Consider the following 16,210-nt stretch of genomic DNA (forward strand, 5'->3'; position numbering starts at 1 on the left):
GATTGTTAGTGTGGCAAATAATATAGAGTCTAGGGATTATAGATTGTTAGTATGGCAAATAATATAGAGTCTACGGATTCTGGATTGTTAGTATGGCAAATAATATAGAGTCTAGGGATTCTGGATTGTTAGTGTGGCAAATAATATAGAGTCTAGGGATTATAGATTGTTAGTGTGGCAAATAATATAGAGTCTAGGGATTCTGGATTGTTAGTGTGGCAAATAATATAGAGTCTAGGGATTATAGATTGTTAGTGTGGCAAATAATACGGATTATAGATTGTTAGTATGGCAAATAATATAGAGTCTAGGGATTCTGAATTGTTAGTATGGCAAATAATATAGAGTCTACGGATTATAGATTGTTAGTATGGCAAATAATATAGTCTACGGATTCTGGATTGTTAGTATGGCAAATAATATAGTCTAGGGATTATTGATTGTTAGTGTGGCAAATAATATAGAGTCTAGGGATTATAGATTGTTAGTATGGCAAATAATATAGAGTCTAGGGATTATAGATTGTTAGTGTGGCAAATAATATAGAGTCTAGGGATTCTGGATTGTTAGTGTGGCAAATAATATAGAGTCTAGGGATTCTGGATTGTTAGTGTGGCAAATAATATAGAGTCTAGGGATTATAGATTGTTAGTGTGGCAAATAATACGGATTATAGATTGTTAGTATGGCAAATAATATAGAGTCTAGGGATTCTGAATTGTTAGTATGGCAAATAATATAGAGTCTACGGATTATAGATTGTTAGTATGGCAAATAATATAGTCTACGGATTCTGGATTGTTAGTATGGCAAATAATATAGTCTAGGGATTATTGATTGTTAGTGTGGCAAATAATATAGAGTCTAGGGATTATAGATTGTTAGTATGGCAAATAATATAGAGTCTAGGGATTATAGATTGTTAGTGTGGCAAATAATATAGAGTCTAGGGATTCTGGATTGTTAGTGTGGCAAATAATATAGAGTCTAGGGATTCTGGATTGTTAGTGTGGCAGTCATTAAAGTTATCCACACAATCCTCGTGTTCCTACAGTTTTTAACTATCCTGACTAAATGTCATTTTAAAATATTATAAAAAATATTCTGTATTCTGTATTGTGTTTTCATTCATAGTGTATATTTTGATATGATTATTTTTACGTAATTTTATGAAAATAATATAGACCGGAATCAACTCTGTGTTCAAGCCTACCGCAACTATTCACCACCAAATAGACACGATGTTTTGGAGCTTCATTTCAAATAATATGCTGTTTAAATGTCCCACAAACTCCACAATGTATTGCAACGTGTGAAATATCTCACCACAAGAGGGCAGCAGGTGGTATCGAGCTTTGAGAGAAAATTCATGGGTCACATGGTCAATTTGAAGCGCCCTGATTATTCAATGCCATGTCCTAACCCTTTGTATTACTAGTTTATGCAAGGAATGCGTTTGAGCCTGAGCTGGCATGCAGTGCGTCAGCTGTCGTGAGTGTGCTAAGCGTCGATTTTGCACCATGATCATGTTCCATTAATGTTGGTAACAGATAAAGCATTACAGACTAAATCTATCCATATGCTTTCTTTTTCTTTATTATTTTTGCAGTCTTCCATATTTATATAAACTTTTTCTGCGATTATTAAAAATGTTTCATTGTTTAAAACACCAGAAAGTGCAAGTACATACATATATCATTGATTTTTAATCATTCCATTTCTGGCCTTATACCCAAAATAACAAATGTGTGTAGACGTGTATAATGAGTTTATTAAAATATACTATAAATAAAGAAGTAAGTAAATATGATTCATAGCTAACTTGGGCCTTTATTACCTGCATGTCATCATTATTTTTGGATTTCACCAGAAGTGTTGCTTCATGCCCCCTACTTCAAGCTCATGGATTTGAACTACACGAATGACATCGCCTAATCCATAGATTTGAACAAAATGTAAAATTGTCATATTATATTATTTGGGAGGATTTAGAAAATGACTAACTTGGCATGCATTGGTATATTTTGTAGTACATTCAACAATGTGTAAACATATTCCACGTGGGTGGACTCACTTCAACATACGTAGCTTCAATTCTTCTGTATGTTGTAATTCAATCTGCTTTATTATATCACAGCAACATCAGTATTCTTTCAAGGAATGTAATATTGCTGAAAATGTATATTTCCCTTCATAAGATGACAGTCACTGTATTCGGCAAATTCCCTCCTCAAAGTGTCATTTTAAAAGTCACGTGTTATGAAATAATTAATGTAATTAGGTCACTAAGTCGTCTATTATGACTAGGATTGCAATTTACAAAAAAGTGAGCAATTTCACTTTATCAGGTTGGGTATATATATGATACTGGTAGAGCTGTTCACTAACCATGCATTGAAAGTTGTCAACCCTTACTATGTCTTTATCATCATGGGACTGGGTATATGTGTATTGTGAAAGCAGTCAACGCTTACTACGTCTATATCATCATGGGACTGGGTATATGTGTATTGTGAAAGCAGTCAACGCTTACTACGTCTATATCATCATGGGACTGGGTATATGTGTATTGTGAAAGCAGTTAACGCTTACTACGTCTATATCATCATGGGACTGGGTATATGTGTATTGTGAAAGCAGTTAACGCTTACTACGTCTATATCATCATGGGCCTGGGTATACGTGTATTGTGAAAGCAGTTAACGCTTACTACGTCTATATCATCATGGGACTGGGTATATGTGTATTGTGAAAGCAGTTAACGCTTACTACGTCTATATCATCATGGGACTGGGTATATGTGTATTGTGAAAGCAGTTAACGCTTACTACGTCTATATCATCATGGGACTGGGTATATGTGTATTGTGAAAGCAGTTAACGCTTACTACGTCTATATCATCATGGGACTGGGTATATGTGTATTGTGAAAGCAGTTAACGCTTACTACGTCTATATCATCATGGGACTGGGTATATGTGTATTGTGAAAGCAGTTAACGCTTACTACGTCTATATCATCATGGGACTGGGTATATGTGTATTGTGAAAGCAGTTAACGCTTACTACGTCTATATCATCATGGGCCTGGGTATATGTGTATCATATTTAGAGATCCAAAACACATGAAAAAAAGCTGTTCTTGTCACAGGGGAGAAGCCATTACCAATTCCCACATTGTATTATTAAGTTCTTATTTTCTTGCCTTTCTAATGTCTGGTGCTTTTTACTCTGCAAATCTAGTGTGTAACCTCACGCACAAGGGTATTTTATAGGGGCGCTCTTGTCTGTAAAATGCACAAATCTCGCAATCACTTGTCCTGGAGAAAACTCTGTATATGCATGTATTTTAAAATCAAAACATGTACTTGGATGAGGTGTATCATATGATATAGCTGAATCCTACAGTGTACATGACTACAGACATAGTCTAGCCTTTCTGGGACAATGCAATATTATAAATTATATGGAACAGTTTTTCGTCTATTCTGGGCTAATGTATGTTATTTGTAACGGAAACGCGTCTCTCAAAATTTGTAACTTGACAACCACCCAACCTTTGGACAAACTGGAAAAGTAGTATTGAGCATGTACAGTGTCAGAAGATTCCTACTGTTACAGGAGGCTACACATTGCTACATGCCATTGGCACTATTTCTTTTACATATTTTGTTTCCCTAATTTTTTTTTTAATTTATAGTGCTATTAAAATACAATTAATAACTACTTAAAATGTTTTCCTTGACATTATAATTTAAAGAAACTTCTACCAAACAAAGACAAACATTCTCCTTGTATATCTTGTTTCTTATAGGAAAGATGGGAAAGAGGGTGACCTCCGAGTCGCACAATGTTACCTTAAACTTGGAGAGGTTGGATTAGAAACTGAAAATTATGCCCAAAGTGCTAAAGACTTCCAAGAGTGTTTAAATTTACAGAAAATACATTTAGAACCAGAAAATAGATTACTAGCTGAAAGGTATCCTTTTGATAGTTACATCTTGATTAGCATGAGGTGTCTTTGAAACAGTTGGTGTAGGTAAGATTGCAGGACACTGGCATGTGTTGGAGACATCATTCAGTATGTGTTCTTGGTAAGATTGCATTGTCTAAATTGATGTATTAAGTTGTAAGTTTTAATGAATCAACTGTATCAGAGTAGTTTTCTTAACCTTTATTCCTGCAGTCATTACCAAATAGGTTTAGCCAATTCATTCAACAGATCTTTTGATACAGCTATTCTGGTAAGTCATATCTCTGCCTTTATTTGCTAATCACAATCAAACTGATAACCTTCACAAGTCAGACCACAAAACAAAATACTTTGTGCCAGGTGAAACAAAATGCATGTATGGCTAAGAAATGTTTGAGTTGTACCCACTTGAGGGGAGTGTTAAGCATTGATGTTTGGTGTGCATGTCCCATGGGAGAATCTTCAGATTTGATATTTGGTGGTGTGTGCCCCCTGGGGGAATCAGTTCAGTGTTGATATTTGGTGTGGGGGAATCTGTTTAGCATTGATATCCAGTGTGTCTCCTGGGGGAGTCTGTTCAGCTTTGATATTTGGTGTGTGTGTGTGTGTGTGTGTGTGTCCCCTGGGGGAATCTGTTCAGCTTTGATATCCGGTGTGTTTCCCCAGGTGGAGTCTGTTCCAACAACCATAGTAGCAAAAGAATTCTTACCATTGACAGCCTGAAGTAATTTCTTTTGAAGCTATAAGCTAAGTATTTGGAAATATGTTTTGTTAGGAAAGGTTTTTATCTGGTTTCATTCATTTGTATTTATAAGACATGGAACTTGGGATTAAAGTATCTTCTGACTGTTTTGTACATAAAGTATTAGTTGTATTTACAAAACAATCTGACCATTTGTACCTTCAGCATCTTCAGTCCGCCCAGAAAGTTATAGAAGATAGATTAGCCCTCATAACAAAAAGAATTGAAGAAAATGAAGCCGGCAAGGGAAAAGGTTTGTTATATATGCCAAATATGGTTTTGATCTTGATTCTGTTTAAATGGTGCATTTTTTATTGACGATATCTCTATATAGAAGTTTAAATTTAGATTCATCATGACAGCAAACATCTGGTTTTCTGAGAATACATCAAAATGTCAACAAACCGCCCTAGGCATTTTGTCTTTTACCTAGAACAGATCTGTGTGTCTGTCTTACCAACTGGGATGGTTAATTCCTGCACTGGTCCTATACTCGACAAGGCTACCTCAGTGTTAACATTATATTGACACCAGGCTTGCAGTTGGAAAGGGAATCTCGAACTGTGCTGTGTGTACCTACTTACCATCCCCTATTACATGATGAACTGTGCTGTGTGTACCTACTTACCATCCCCTATTACATGATGAACTGTGCTGTGTGTACCTACTTTCCATCCCCTATTACATGATGAACTGTGCTGTGTGTACCTACTTACCATCCCCTATTACATGATGAACTGTGTTGTGTGTACCTACTTACCATCCCCTATTACATGATGAACTGTGTTGTGTGTACCTACTTACCATCCCCTATTACATGATGAACTGTGCTGTGTGTACCTACTTACCATCCCCTATTACATGATGAACTGTGCTGTGTGTACCTACTTACCATCCCCTATTACATGATGAACTGTGCTGTGTGTACCTACTTACCATCCCCTATTACATGATGAACTGTGCTGTGTGTACCTACTTACCATCTCCTATTACATGATGAACTGTGCTGTGTGTACCTACTTACCATCCCCTATTACCTGATGAACTGTGCTGTGTGTACCTACTTACCATCCCCTATTACATGATGAACTGTGCTGTGTGTACCTACTTACCATCCCTTATTACATGATGAACTGTGCTGTATACGTGTAGTAACACTAGTCTTACATTGGTGGTTTTATTGATCTAGTGATGTGTTCTTTCCCCACCAGAGAAGGCCAGTACAGATGATCCGTTAGTAGCTGATCAGAAAGAAAGTCAGGAATTAAGAGATCTTATACCAGACATCATGGCAAAGGTACGTTATCATTAACTCTATTCTGTATCAAGTACTGTAACCCTAATACATCATGGCAAAGGTACTTTATCATTAACTCTATTCTGTATCAAGTACTATAACCCTAATACATCATGGCAAAGGTACGTCATCATAAACTCTATTCTGTATCAAGTACTGTAACCCTACCACATCATGGCAAAGGTACGTCATCATAAACTCTACTCTGTATCAAGTATCAATACAGTATTTTATTATACTATGGTAGGTTATGGTACTTTTCATTTTGATGTGATGGCTATATAAAGGTTTATTTGCATGCTATTAAGGAAATTAAAGGTTGTACTTAGGGTGGTAAGTAGGTAAAACGAACTCGAGTTCCCAGTCATTTTACCGGGGTTCCCCACCAAAATTATATTACAATGTATGGGAACTATGCCAGTTTTACCAAATTTACCCCTGTCTATTACCGGGGTTCCCACACTTTTAGCAAAAACACTGACTTTATCCTTTTGTCAGATGTATTTGATCTAACTACTCCTAGAAGTGTCTGGATAACAGACTATTCAAACAAACTTATATTTCATTATTTGATTCACAAAGTGACATTCTGATCTGAAGGCAATTTTTCTTCAAAACACGTACTTGCTACTAGTTCACGTTGTTGAGGATGTTAAGTCCCTAACATTTACTCACATCAGTTTGAACTGTTGTGACTTCAATGTGTAACTATTAATTTAGTGACAAAATAAATGGAGCAGGACAGCAATCCTAACTTTCATTTATGACTGTCAGGTAGATATGCTATATTGATGTAAAAGTCGTTTTCAAATTTGTACACTTTCTTTGTGTCAGTGTCGTTGTCCAAGTATGGTTGGTGTCTGTTGAATGTACTATACCTCGTAATGTTCAGTTCCCATTGTATTGGCAAATACTACTAAAGCAATCAAGATCTCAGTTTACCAAGACACGAATTAAAATTAATGTTCATATTCACAGTAGGGTGATATCTATGTTGACTTCCAACACACCTACAGTAGGGTGATATCTATGATGACTTCCATCATATTCACAGTAGGGTGATATCTATGATGACTTTCATCACATTCACAGTAGGGTGATATCTATGATGACTTTCATCACATTCACAGTAGGGTGATATCTATGATGACTTTCATCACATTCACAGTAGGGTGATATCTATGATGACTTCCATCATATTCACAGTAGGGTGATATCTATGATGACTTCCATCACATTCACAGTAGGGTGATATCTATGATGACTTTCATCACATTCACAGTAGGGTGATATCTATGATGACTTTCATCACATTCACAGTAGGGTGATATCTATGATGACTTTCATCACATTCACAGTAGGGTGATATCTATGATGACTTCCAACACATTCACAGTAGGGTGATATCGATGATGACTTTCATAACATTCACAGTAGGGTGATATCTATGATGACTTTCATCACATTCACAGTAGGGTGATATCTATGATGACTTCCATCACATTCACAGTAGGGTGATATCTATGATGACTTCCAACACATTCACAGTAGGGTGATATCGATGATGACTTCCATCACATTCACAGTAGGGTGATATCTATGATGACTTCCATCATATTCACAGTAGGGTGATATCTATGATGACTTTCATCACATTCACAGTAGGGTGATATCTATGATGACTTCCATCATATTCACAGTAGGGTGATATCTATGATGACTTTCATCACATTCACAGTAGGGTGAGATCTATGATGACTTCCATCATATTCACAGTAGGGTGATATCTATGATGACTTTCATCACATTCACAGTAGGGTGATATCTATGATGACTTCCATCATATTCACAGTAGGGTGATATCTATGATGACTTCCATCATATTCACAGTAGGGTGATATCTATGATGACTTCCATCATATTCACAGTAGGATGATATCTATGATGACTTTCATCACATTCACAGTAGGGTGATATCTATGATGACTTTCATCACATTCACAGTAGGGTGATATCTATGATGACTTCCAACACACCTACAGTAGGGTGATATCTATGATGACTTCCAACACACCTACAGTAGGGTGATATCTATGATGACTTCCATCATATTCACAGTAGGGTGATATCTATGATGACTTTCATCACATTCACAGTAGGGTGATATCTATGATGACTTTCATCACATTCACAATAGGGTGAAATCTATGATGACTTTCATCACATTCACAGTAGGGTGAGATTTATGATGACTTCCAACACCTACAGTAGGGTGATATCTATGATGACTTCCATCACATTCACAGTAGGGTGATATCTATGATGACTTCCAACACATTCACAGTAGGGTGATATCTATGATGACTTCCAACACACCTACAGTAGGGTGATGTCTATGATGACTTCCATCATATTCACAGTAGGGTGATATCTATGATGACTTCCATCACATTCACAGTAGGGTGATATCGATGATGACTTCCAACACATTCACAGTAGGGTGATATCTATGATGACTTTCATCACATTCACAGTAGGGTGATATCTATGATGACTTTCATCACATTCACAGTAGGGTGATATCTATGATGACTTCCATCACATTCACAGTAGGGTGATATCTATGATGACTTCCAACACATTCACAGTAGGGTGAGATCTATGATGACTTCCAACACCTACAGTAGGGTGATATCTATGATGACTTCCATCACATTCACAGTAGGGTGATATCTATGATGACTTTCAACACATTCACAGTAGGGTGATATCTATGATGACTTCCATCACATTCACAGTAGGGTGATATCTATGATGACTTCCAACACATTCACAGTAGGGTGAGATCTATGATGACTTCCATCATATTCACAGTAGAGTGATATCTATGATGACTTTCATCACATTCACAGTAGGGTGATATCTATGATGACTTCCAACACATTCACAGTAGGGTGAGATCTATGATGACTTCCAACACATTCACAGTAGGGTGAGATCTATGATGACTTCCAACACCTACAGTAGGGTGATATCTATGATGACTTCCATCACATTCACAGTAGGGTGATATCTATGATGACTTTCAACACATTCACAGTAGGGTGATATCTATGATGACTTCCATCACATTCACAGTAGGGTGATATCTATGATGACTTCCAACACATTCACAGTAGGGTGAGATCTATGATGACTTCCATCATATTCACAGTAGAGTGATATCTATGATGACTTTCATCACATTCACAGTAGGGTGATATCTATGATGACTTCCAACACATTCACAGTAGGGTGAGATCTATGATGACTTCCAACACCTACAGTAGGGTGATATCTATGATGACTTCCATCACATTCACAGTAGGGTGAGATCTATGATGACTTCCAACACCTACAGTAGGGTGATATCTATGATGACTTCCATCACATTCACAGTAGGGTGAGATCTATGATGACTTCCAACACCTACAGTAGGGTGATATCTATGATGACTTCCATCACATTCACAGTAGGGTGATATCTATGATGACTTCCATCACATTCACAGTAGGGTGAGATCTATGATGACTTCCAACACCTACAGTAGGGTGATATCTATGATGACTTCCATCACATTCACAGTAGGGTGAGATCTATGATGACTTCCAACACCTACAGTAGGGTGATATCTATGATGACTTCCATCACATTCACAGTAGGGTGATATCTATGATGACTTCCATCACATTCACAGTAGGGTGATATCTATGATGACTTTCATCACATTCACAGTAGGGTGATATCTATGATGACTTCCATCACATTCACAGTAGGGTGATATCTATGATGACTTTCATCACATTCACAGTAGGGTGATATCTATGATGACTTCCATCACATTCACAGTAGGGTGATATCTATGATGATTTCCATTACATTCACAGTAGGGTGATATCTATGATGACTTTCATCACATTCACAGTAGGGTGATATCTATGATGACTTCCATCATATTCACAGTAGGGTGATATCTATGATGACTTCCATCACATTCACAGTAGGGTGATATCTATGATGACTTCCATCATATTCACAGTAGGGTGATATCTATGATGACTTCCATCATATTCACAGTAGGGTGATATCTATGATGACTTTCATCACATTCACAGTAGGGTGATATCTATGATGACTTCCATCACATTCACAGTAGGATGATATCTATGATGACTTCCATCATATTCACAGTAGGGTGATATCTATGATGACTTCCATCATATTCACAGTAGGGTGATATCTATGATGACTTCCATCATATTCACAGTAGGGTGATATCTATGATGACTTTCATAACATTCACAGTAGGGTGAGATCTATGATGACTTTCATCACATTCACAGTAGGGTGATATCTATGATGATTTCCATCACATTCACAGAGGTCTAGCAGATAGACTAGGTAACACCCTACTGTGAATATGATGGACGTCATCACAGATATCACTGCAGTGTAGTTGCCATGGTTTTGTCCATGAGTGAGATATGTGCTCCAATGTTCCATAGTACAAAAGCTTCACATTATTACATGTTGTCGTTGGCCGTAAGATCACATCTGCATACAATCACGCTGGAGAATTTGCCTACATAATTAAATTCATACAATCTCTTCACTATTTCAAAATTGAAAATCTTCGTTTTACTTCATTTGATACTCCCGCATCTGAGCAGCCTAGGAAGTTGCTGGTGAAAAATGTGCCAAAGACAGTGAATTCTATAAATATCGGCATTCAGTAGGTGACGTTCTAAATTAACTGGTATATAAATGATGAAATTTCAAATTTACCAGCAATTTTGAAGATTGCACTCAAGTACTTTTATACATGGCCGTGTAGACTAAATATCCTGACTGACATACTGGTACTGTACTCTGACTCCAATGTATCAAAACATATGAAGACAGACAACGTTGTTGACGTTAGTTTTGATTGACACTTCCATTAGATAACAAATGGACGATCATTGACATGAGCAGTGTACACAAATTTGATAGGTTTGTTGTTGTACATGACTATATCGGCAAGCCTTCGATTTTGACACAATTTGCCTTTTTCTTGTTTTTCATTGGCTCTTCCCGTTTGCCCCTGACATTGGTGATTTAAAGATTTTAGTTCAGCGTCTCTCCACAAATCATGACATTTTGACCAAAACAAGAATGTATACACTTTACCCAGGGACAAAGTAGGGCAATAATACTGTATCACTTCATTGTATTAATTTAAGTTGTTAAACTGTTACGATGCTTATCATGAATCATGAATAGCAATGTTATGAGGGTTTGAATTTCGTTTATTATTTGCTGTGGAAATGGAAGTACGTACCCCGGGTATGTTAGGGGATCACGAAAGCCGACTGAAGTTGAGGATGGCAAGCTTTCCTGTGCTGAAAATAGGAGGCGTGGCGGGCATTTCAACAACATTTTTGACAACTAACTTTCATTGGGACTTGAAAAATCACAGGTATGGAGCTAAATTTCTTGCATAAATCATGATATTGCAAGATAAGACTTACAGAAGGTTTTCAGTTTAAATCTGATGTACCAATACTTTAATAATTTATAATTTATTTTAGATTGAAGATGCAGAAGAGATGAAAAAAAGCGATGAGTTAGCAGCCAAGACTTCAATAGAAGCAGCTGCAGCAGAGTTTGTAAGTTTACATTATTTAGTAGATACAACTAAGACTGCAGTAGAAGCAGAATTTAGATGATACCGTGACCTAATATATGTATCATGTAATGTAGAAGTCAACTTTTAAGCATATTGAATGTTATTTATTTTTTGATTGTCCCACTTCAAAACAGACTTGTCGGTGATTCTGTCAAAACAGACTTGTCGGTGGTTCTGTCAAAACGGACTTGTGGGGGGTTCTGTCAAAACGGACTTGTCAGTGGTTCTGTCAAAACAGACTTGTCGGTGGTTCAGTCAAAACAGACTTGTCGGTGGTTCTGTCAAAACAGACTTGCCGGTGGTTCTGTCAAAACAGACTTGCCGGTGGTTCTGTCAAAACAGACTTGTCGATGGTTCTGTCAAAACAGACTTGTCGGTGGTTCTGTCAAAACAGACTTGCCGGTGGTTCTGTCAAAACAGACTTGCCGGTGATTCTGTCAAAACAGACTTGTCGGTGGTTCTGTCAAAACAGACTTGTCGGTGGTTCTGTCAAAACAGACTTGTCGGTGGTTCTGTCAAAACAGACTTGTCGGTGGTTCTGTCAAAACAGACTTGTCGGTGGTTGTCAAAACAGACTTGTCGGTGGTTCTGTCAAAACAGACTTGTCGGTGGTTCTGTCATACTGTTTATATATCAATCTTTTACATTCACGTAATGATGTCACTTTGATATGAAGAAGTCTGCCTCATCACAAATAGGTCCAACCAGCCACCCATTTTACAAGTGTTGGTAAACAGAGGCACCACTGTAGTTCAAAACATGGTAGCGCAAATTACCAACAAATGGCAGATATAAACATGATAGAACCAGGATGATATAAAGGTAACCATGATGTAAGCTATTTGACTATGAGAGATAGATTGTTGTTATTAGCCTCCAACAGGCCCTGCCCAGAGAGGACTTTTACATTGAGTTCCATCCTTGCTTTCACCCTCTTATCTCTGGCGTGCACCAACCGATTTAAACCAAACCTGGCACAAAGGTAACATGCTATTGTAGACATATACACATCACTCTGATTTGTGACTAAATCAATATGGCCGAATGATAGCCATATTTGTTGTTTGGGTGTTTTCCCTCATATCTGGCATGCACCATTCGATTTCAACCAAACCTGGCACAAAGGTATCATGTTATATGAGACAATATGCACATCACTTTTTTTGTGACTGAATCAAGTATGGCCGAATAGTGGTGATATTTAAATTTAACAATATGCATTATAACTTTGTATGTGTTATAAGTAGTGACTCATTCAAGTACCTACACTCATAATATCAAATATGAGCTTTCTTTTAAGACTGTGGCAAACAGCCACATTTTGGTTATATCATAGCTTTTTACCTTCCATAAAGGAAGGTTATATATTAGGGATGAAAAGTCTGTGCGACTGTATCACCATTTTCTCAAAATGCCTGGCTCAATTCAATGAAATTTGGCGCACATGTTCTTTAGGGTAATGGCTAGAACTGATTAGGTTTTGATAAACATTCAATGTTAATGAGCTATTTGCATAATTAACCATTTTCGGTAATTAGGCTATATTTTAAGAAAGCACACTTCAAATTCAATATAATTTGGTACATACATTGATGATAACAAGTGCATGTGTCATAAAGTTTGATAACATTTTGACATCGTACTATTAGCTTGTCTTACACGTCTCTGATGACAAGACACTGGCAATTTTACCATCAAAATCATATTTATTGACACTAATCTCCAATACGGCTGACCTTGATTCCATCTGTGTCTACTCACTCATTGACATCTTGAACAGTGATTTTCATCAACAATGACGTGAAAAATAGCCTAAAAACTTCCCCATCCTGCTGTGGATCTGTGCGTAATGGTCGCGTTCTTGCCATTTTTAAAAACTCGTACAAGTTTTCCTCAAATTTCAAGTAAAAATCATGGTTTTATTGGGGCAAACATGGCCAAATATACATACTATACCAGAATGGGTGTATGGCTCGTCATGTCATCAGTGATCATACCGCGAGGGGCTGCTTTGAGTACGAGCGAAGTGAGGCATGTTGAGGTATTTTGTTGAGAATTATAAATATTGCGAAATGTCAAGTACAAGGTTTAAATACAATGGAATGATGAAAAAAAAATGGCTGAGTCTGCTGACAGGCGCCGCGCCGGTCACAAGAAACACTGTAAATTCCATCTTTCTTAGTTTCCGTACGGCGACAACCCCAGGTACCCGGATGCACGAGGGACTAACCCGGAAGCAAGTCGTTGTCAGCCATACGTTACAGTGGTAACATCGTCCGAGAAATCGCTGCGTTCAGAGTGTCATTATTCACAGAATTGTTGTTTTCGAGTGAAAACGCGTCTTGAATTGTATAAATCTAACAAATGAAGACATGTCAAGTTATATTTTGAAAGTTGTATCGCTAGTTTGAGACGATTTTCTCACGTACTATCGAGGCTTACTTGGACTTGGACCTTACTCCAGTTCATCGGGAAGTTTAGCCAGTCCGATAATTCTTTCTGGTTTAGTTTACAACACTTTTGATCACACAGATTTTGTTGTTGTGATGAAAAGAAATTTAAAAAAAAGATCACTTCAACCATTTTGTTGTGTTTTCTTTATGAAAGGTAATAGAACATGAACGAGTGTTACCACTGTAACGTATGGCTGCCAGAATGACCCTCTTTCGGGTACTTGGCGGGGATTGTCGCCGTCCGGAAACTAAGATGGCGATTAATACATTTCTTCCCTATATATATCTACTACAACTTGTTCAAGTTGAATGTTGTTGACTTGGTAAATTTGTTAGAAAATTGACATTCAAATTGCCTCAAAATTATTTTAGATCCCTAGTTTATTTCATTCATCATTAAAATTTCCCAGGGTTAAAGCTGTAAGACAATGGAATTATTTATAGCCAACCTCAAAATCCTCTTTTTTTTCTTTTTCTTGTGTGCATTTCCCAGTCATTTTTTTTCTGAGATTTTGTGAATTTTTCATAACAGTAGATTTTTGTTATAAAATGGTGACTATGGTATAAAAGTACAATACATTACCAACTTCTGTGTAAAAAGTGTTTTACAGTGAGACATCATATGAACCACTAACCACTTTATTGCATCGCTAAAACAAAACTGCATAGTGAAGAGCTGAAGAACTGAACCACTTCTACGTGTCACCAAAATAAAAAATAAAATTAAAAAAAAACAGCAGAGCTATTCTGACCGATAGGTCGCTTGTGTTGTATTCCTAAAAAACCTGTGAAATATTTTTTATTTAAATGCTAGGTGTGTGCAAATACATAACTTAAAACGTACAATCTAATAGTCAGCATGTACAATGCACATACAGAACGCACGCTACTCACTCGTGATCACTGAGGATTTGAACACATAAAATATAAACTAGCGTCTGTACTATCTCCTCAAACGCCCCCTCGTCAAAGGTTAGCCAGGCATCCAAGTTAAAGACATTCAATTCATTAACATAAAATTTACATAACCATGGTGGCCAGCCTAACAGCTGTTGACGCGCAATCGATCATGCATATGAAGTGACATTTTACTATCCACGGTTAGTCCTAAAGTTCGTTGTCCATGAAGTGAACTGAACATTCTTTACTGTGGCTATAAACCGTGTATACACGAGTCATGTCAATGAACGAGGTAATGCATGTTTTATAAATGACCTTAAGCCTGCATGTTAACATGTTCGTCATCCATGGTCTGCATCACGTACACATACAGTTGTGTGCACACAAAAATGCTACAATTGTTTCGTTATGCAAAAAGAGGGCACTCATGATTAATTCATAGAAATGAAAGTACGTCTTGACTTCATGGAATGTCCACACCACGTTATGTTTAATTCTATTAATTTTAGTGGCAATAATTGTATTAAAGATAAATTTCAAAAAAGTCAAGATGACTGTTGACAGTCTATTGAAAACCCAACACTACACCTGTTTGCATCCCTGGAACAAAGCATTTCCAGGTTAAAATTGCTAAAAAGCTAATCATTTTACACAATATGACATGCAAGTTGGGACTATGACTTTATACTGCATTGTGACTTGAAAAATTGTGTCTCAAAAAATTTGCTATCAATATTTTAAAATTCTATTCTTGGTTTATTGCAGGGAGTGTCAAGTTCATCAGGGGATGCTGTAAGTAGCTTGTAATTGACTCTCATGACACAACACTTGTAATGCAATGCATAACATACCATCAGAAATGCAATGCATTACATATCCCTTGTAATGCAGCACATAACATTACACCTGTAATGCAACACATAACAACATTTGTAATGCAATGCATAACATAACACTTCTCACATAATACTTAGCATGAGTGGCACCATAGACCCTCCACCAACAGGATACGCAACTGCGGTAAACATCAAAGGATTTCTCTCAGTCAGAAATGATTCTTGAAATTTTGAGTCCATTTATTGATGCTTTTTATCACGTTTTCATATTTTATGCTGTTTTCAATGTTCAGGATGAGGCATG

General features: G+C 37.0%; 1 protein-coding gene across 2 annotated transcripts in view; it reads left to right on the forward strand.

Annotated features, from left to right (window-relative positions):
• LOC144436200 (protein HGV2-like) overlaps positions 1 to 16,210 on the forward strand; it is a 58,650-nt gene that overhangs the window by 21,919 nt on the left and 20,521 nt on the right. For both annotated transcript variants that reach the window (XM_078124922.1, XM_078124923.1), the window contains 6 exons: positions 3,813 to 3,977; positions 4,185 to 4,242; positions 4,879 to 4,966; positions 5,925 to 6,010; positions 11,620 to 11,697; positions 15,836 to 15,862. In XM_078124922.1, coding sequence (XP_077981048.1) covers positions 3,813 to 3,977; positions 4,185 to 4,242; positions 4,879 to 4,966; positions 5,925 to 6,010; positions 11,620 to 11,697; positions 15,836 to 15,862 — 502 coding nt within the window. The remainder of the gene's footprint in view (positions 1 to 3,812; positions 3,978 to 4,184; positions 4,243 to 4,878; positions 4,967 to 5,924; positions 6,011 to 11,619; positions 11,698 to 15,835; positions 15,863 to 16,210) is intronic.

This window comes from Glandiceps talaboti, chromosome 6, assembly GCF_964340395.1.
Source record: "Glandiceps talaboti chromosome 6, keGlaTala1.1, whole genome shotgun sequence".
Taxonomy (NCBI): domain Eukaryota; kingdom Metazoa; phylum Hemichordata; class Enteropneusta; family Spengelidae; genus Glandiceps; species Glandiceps talaboti.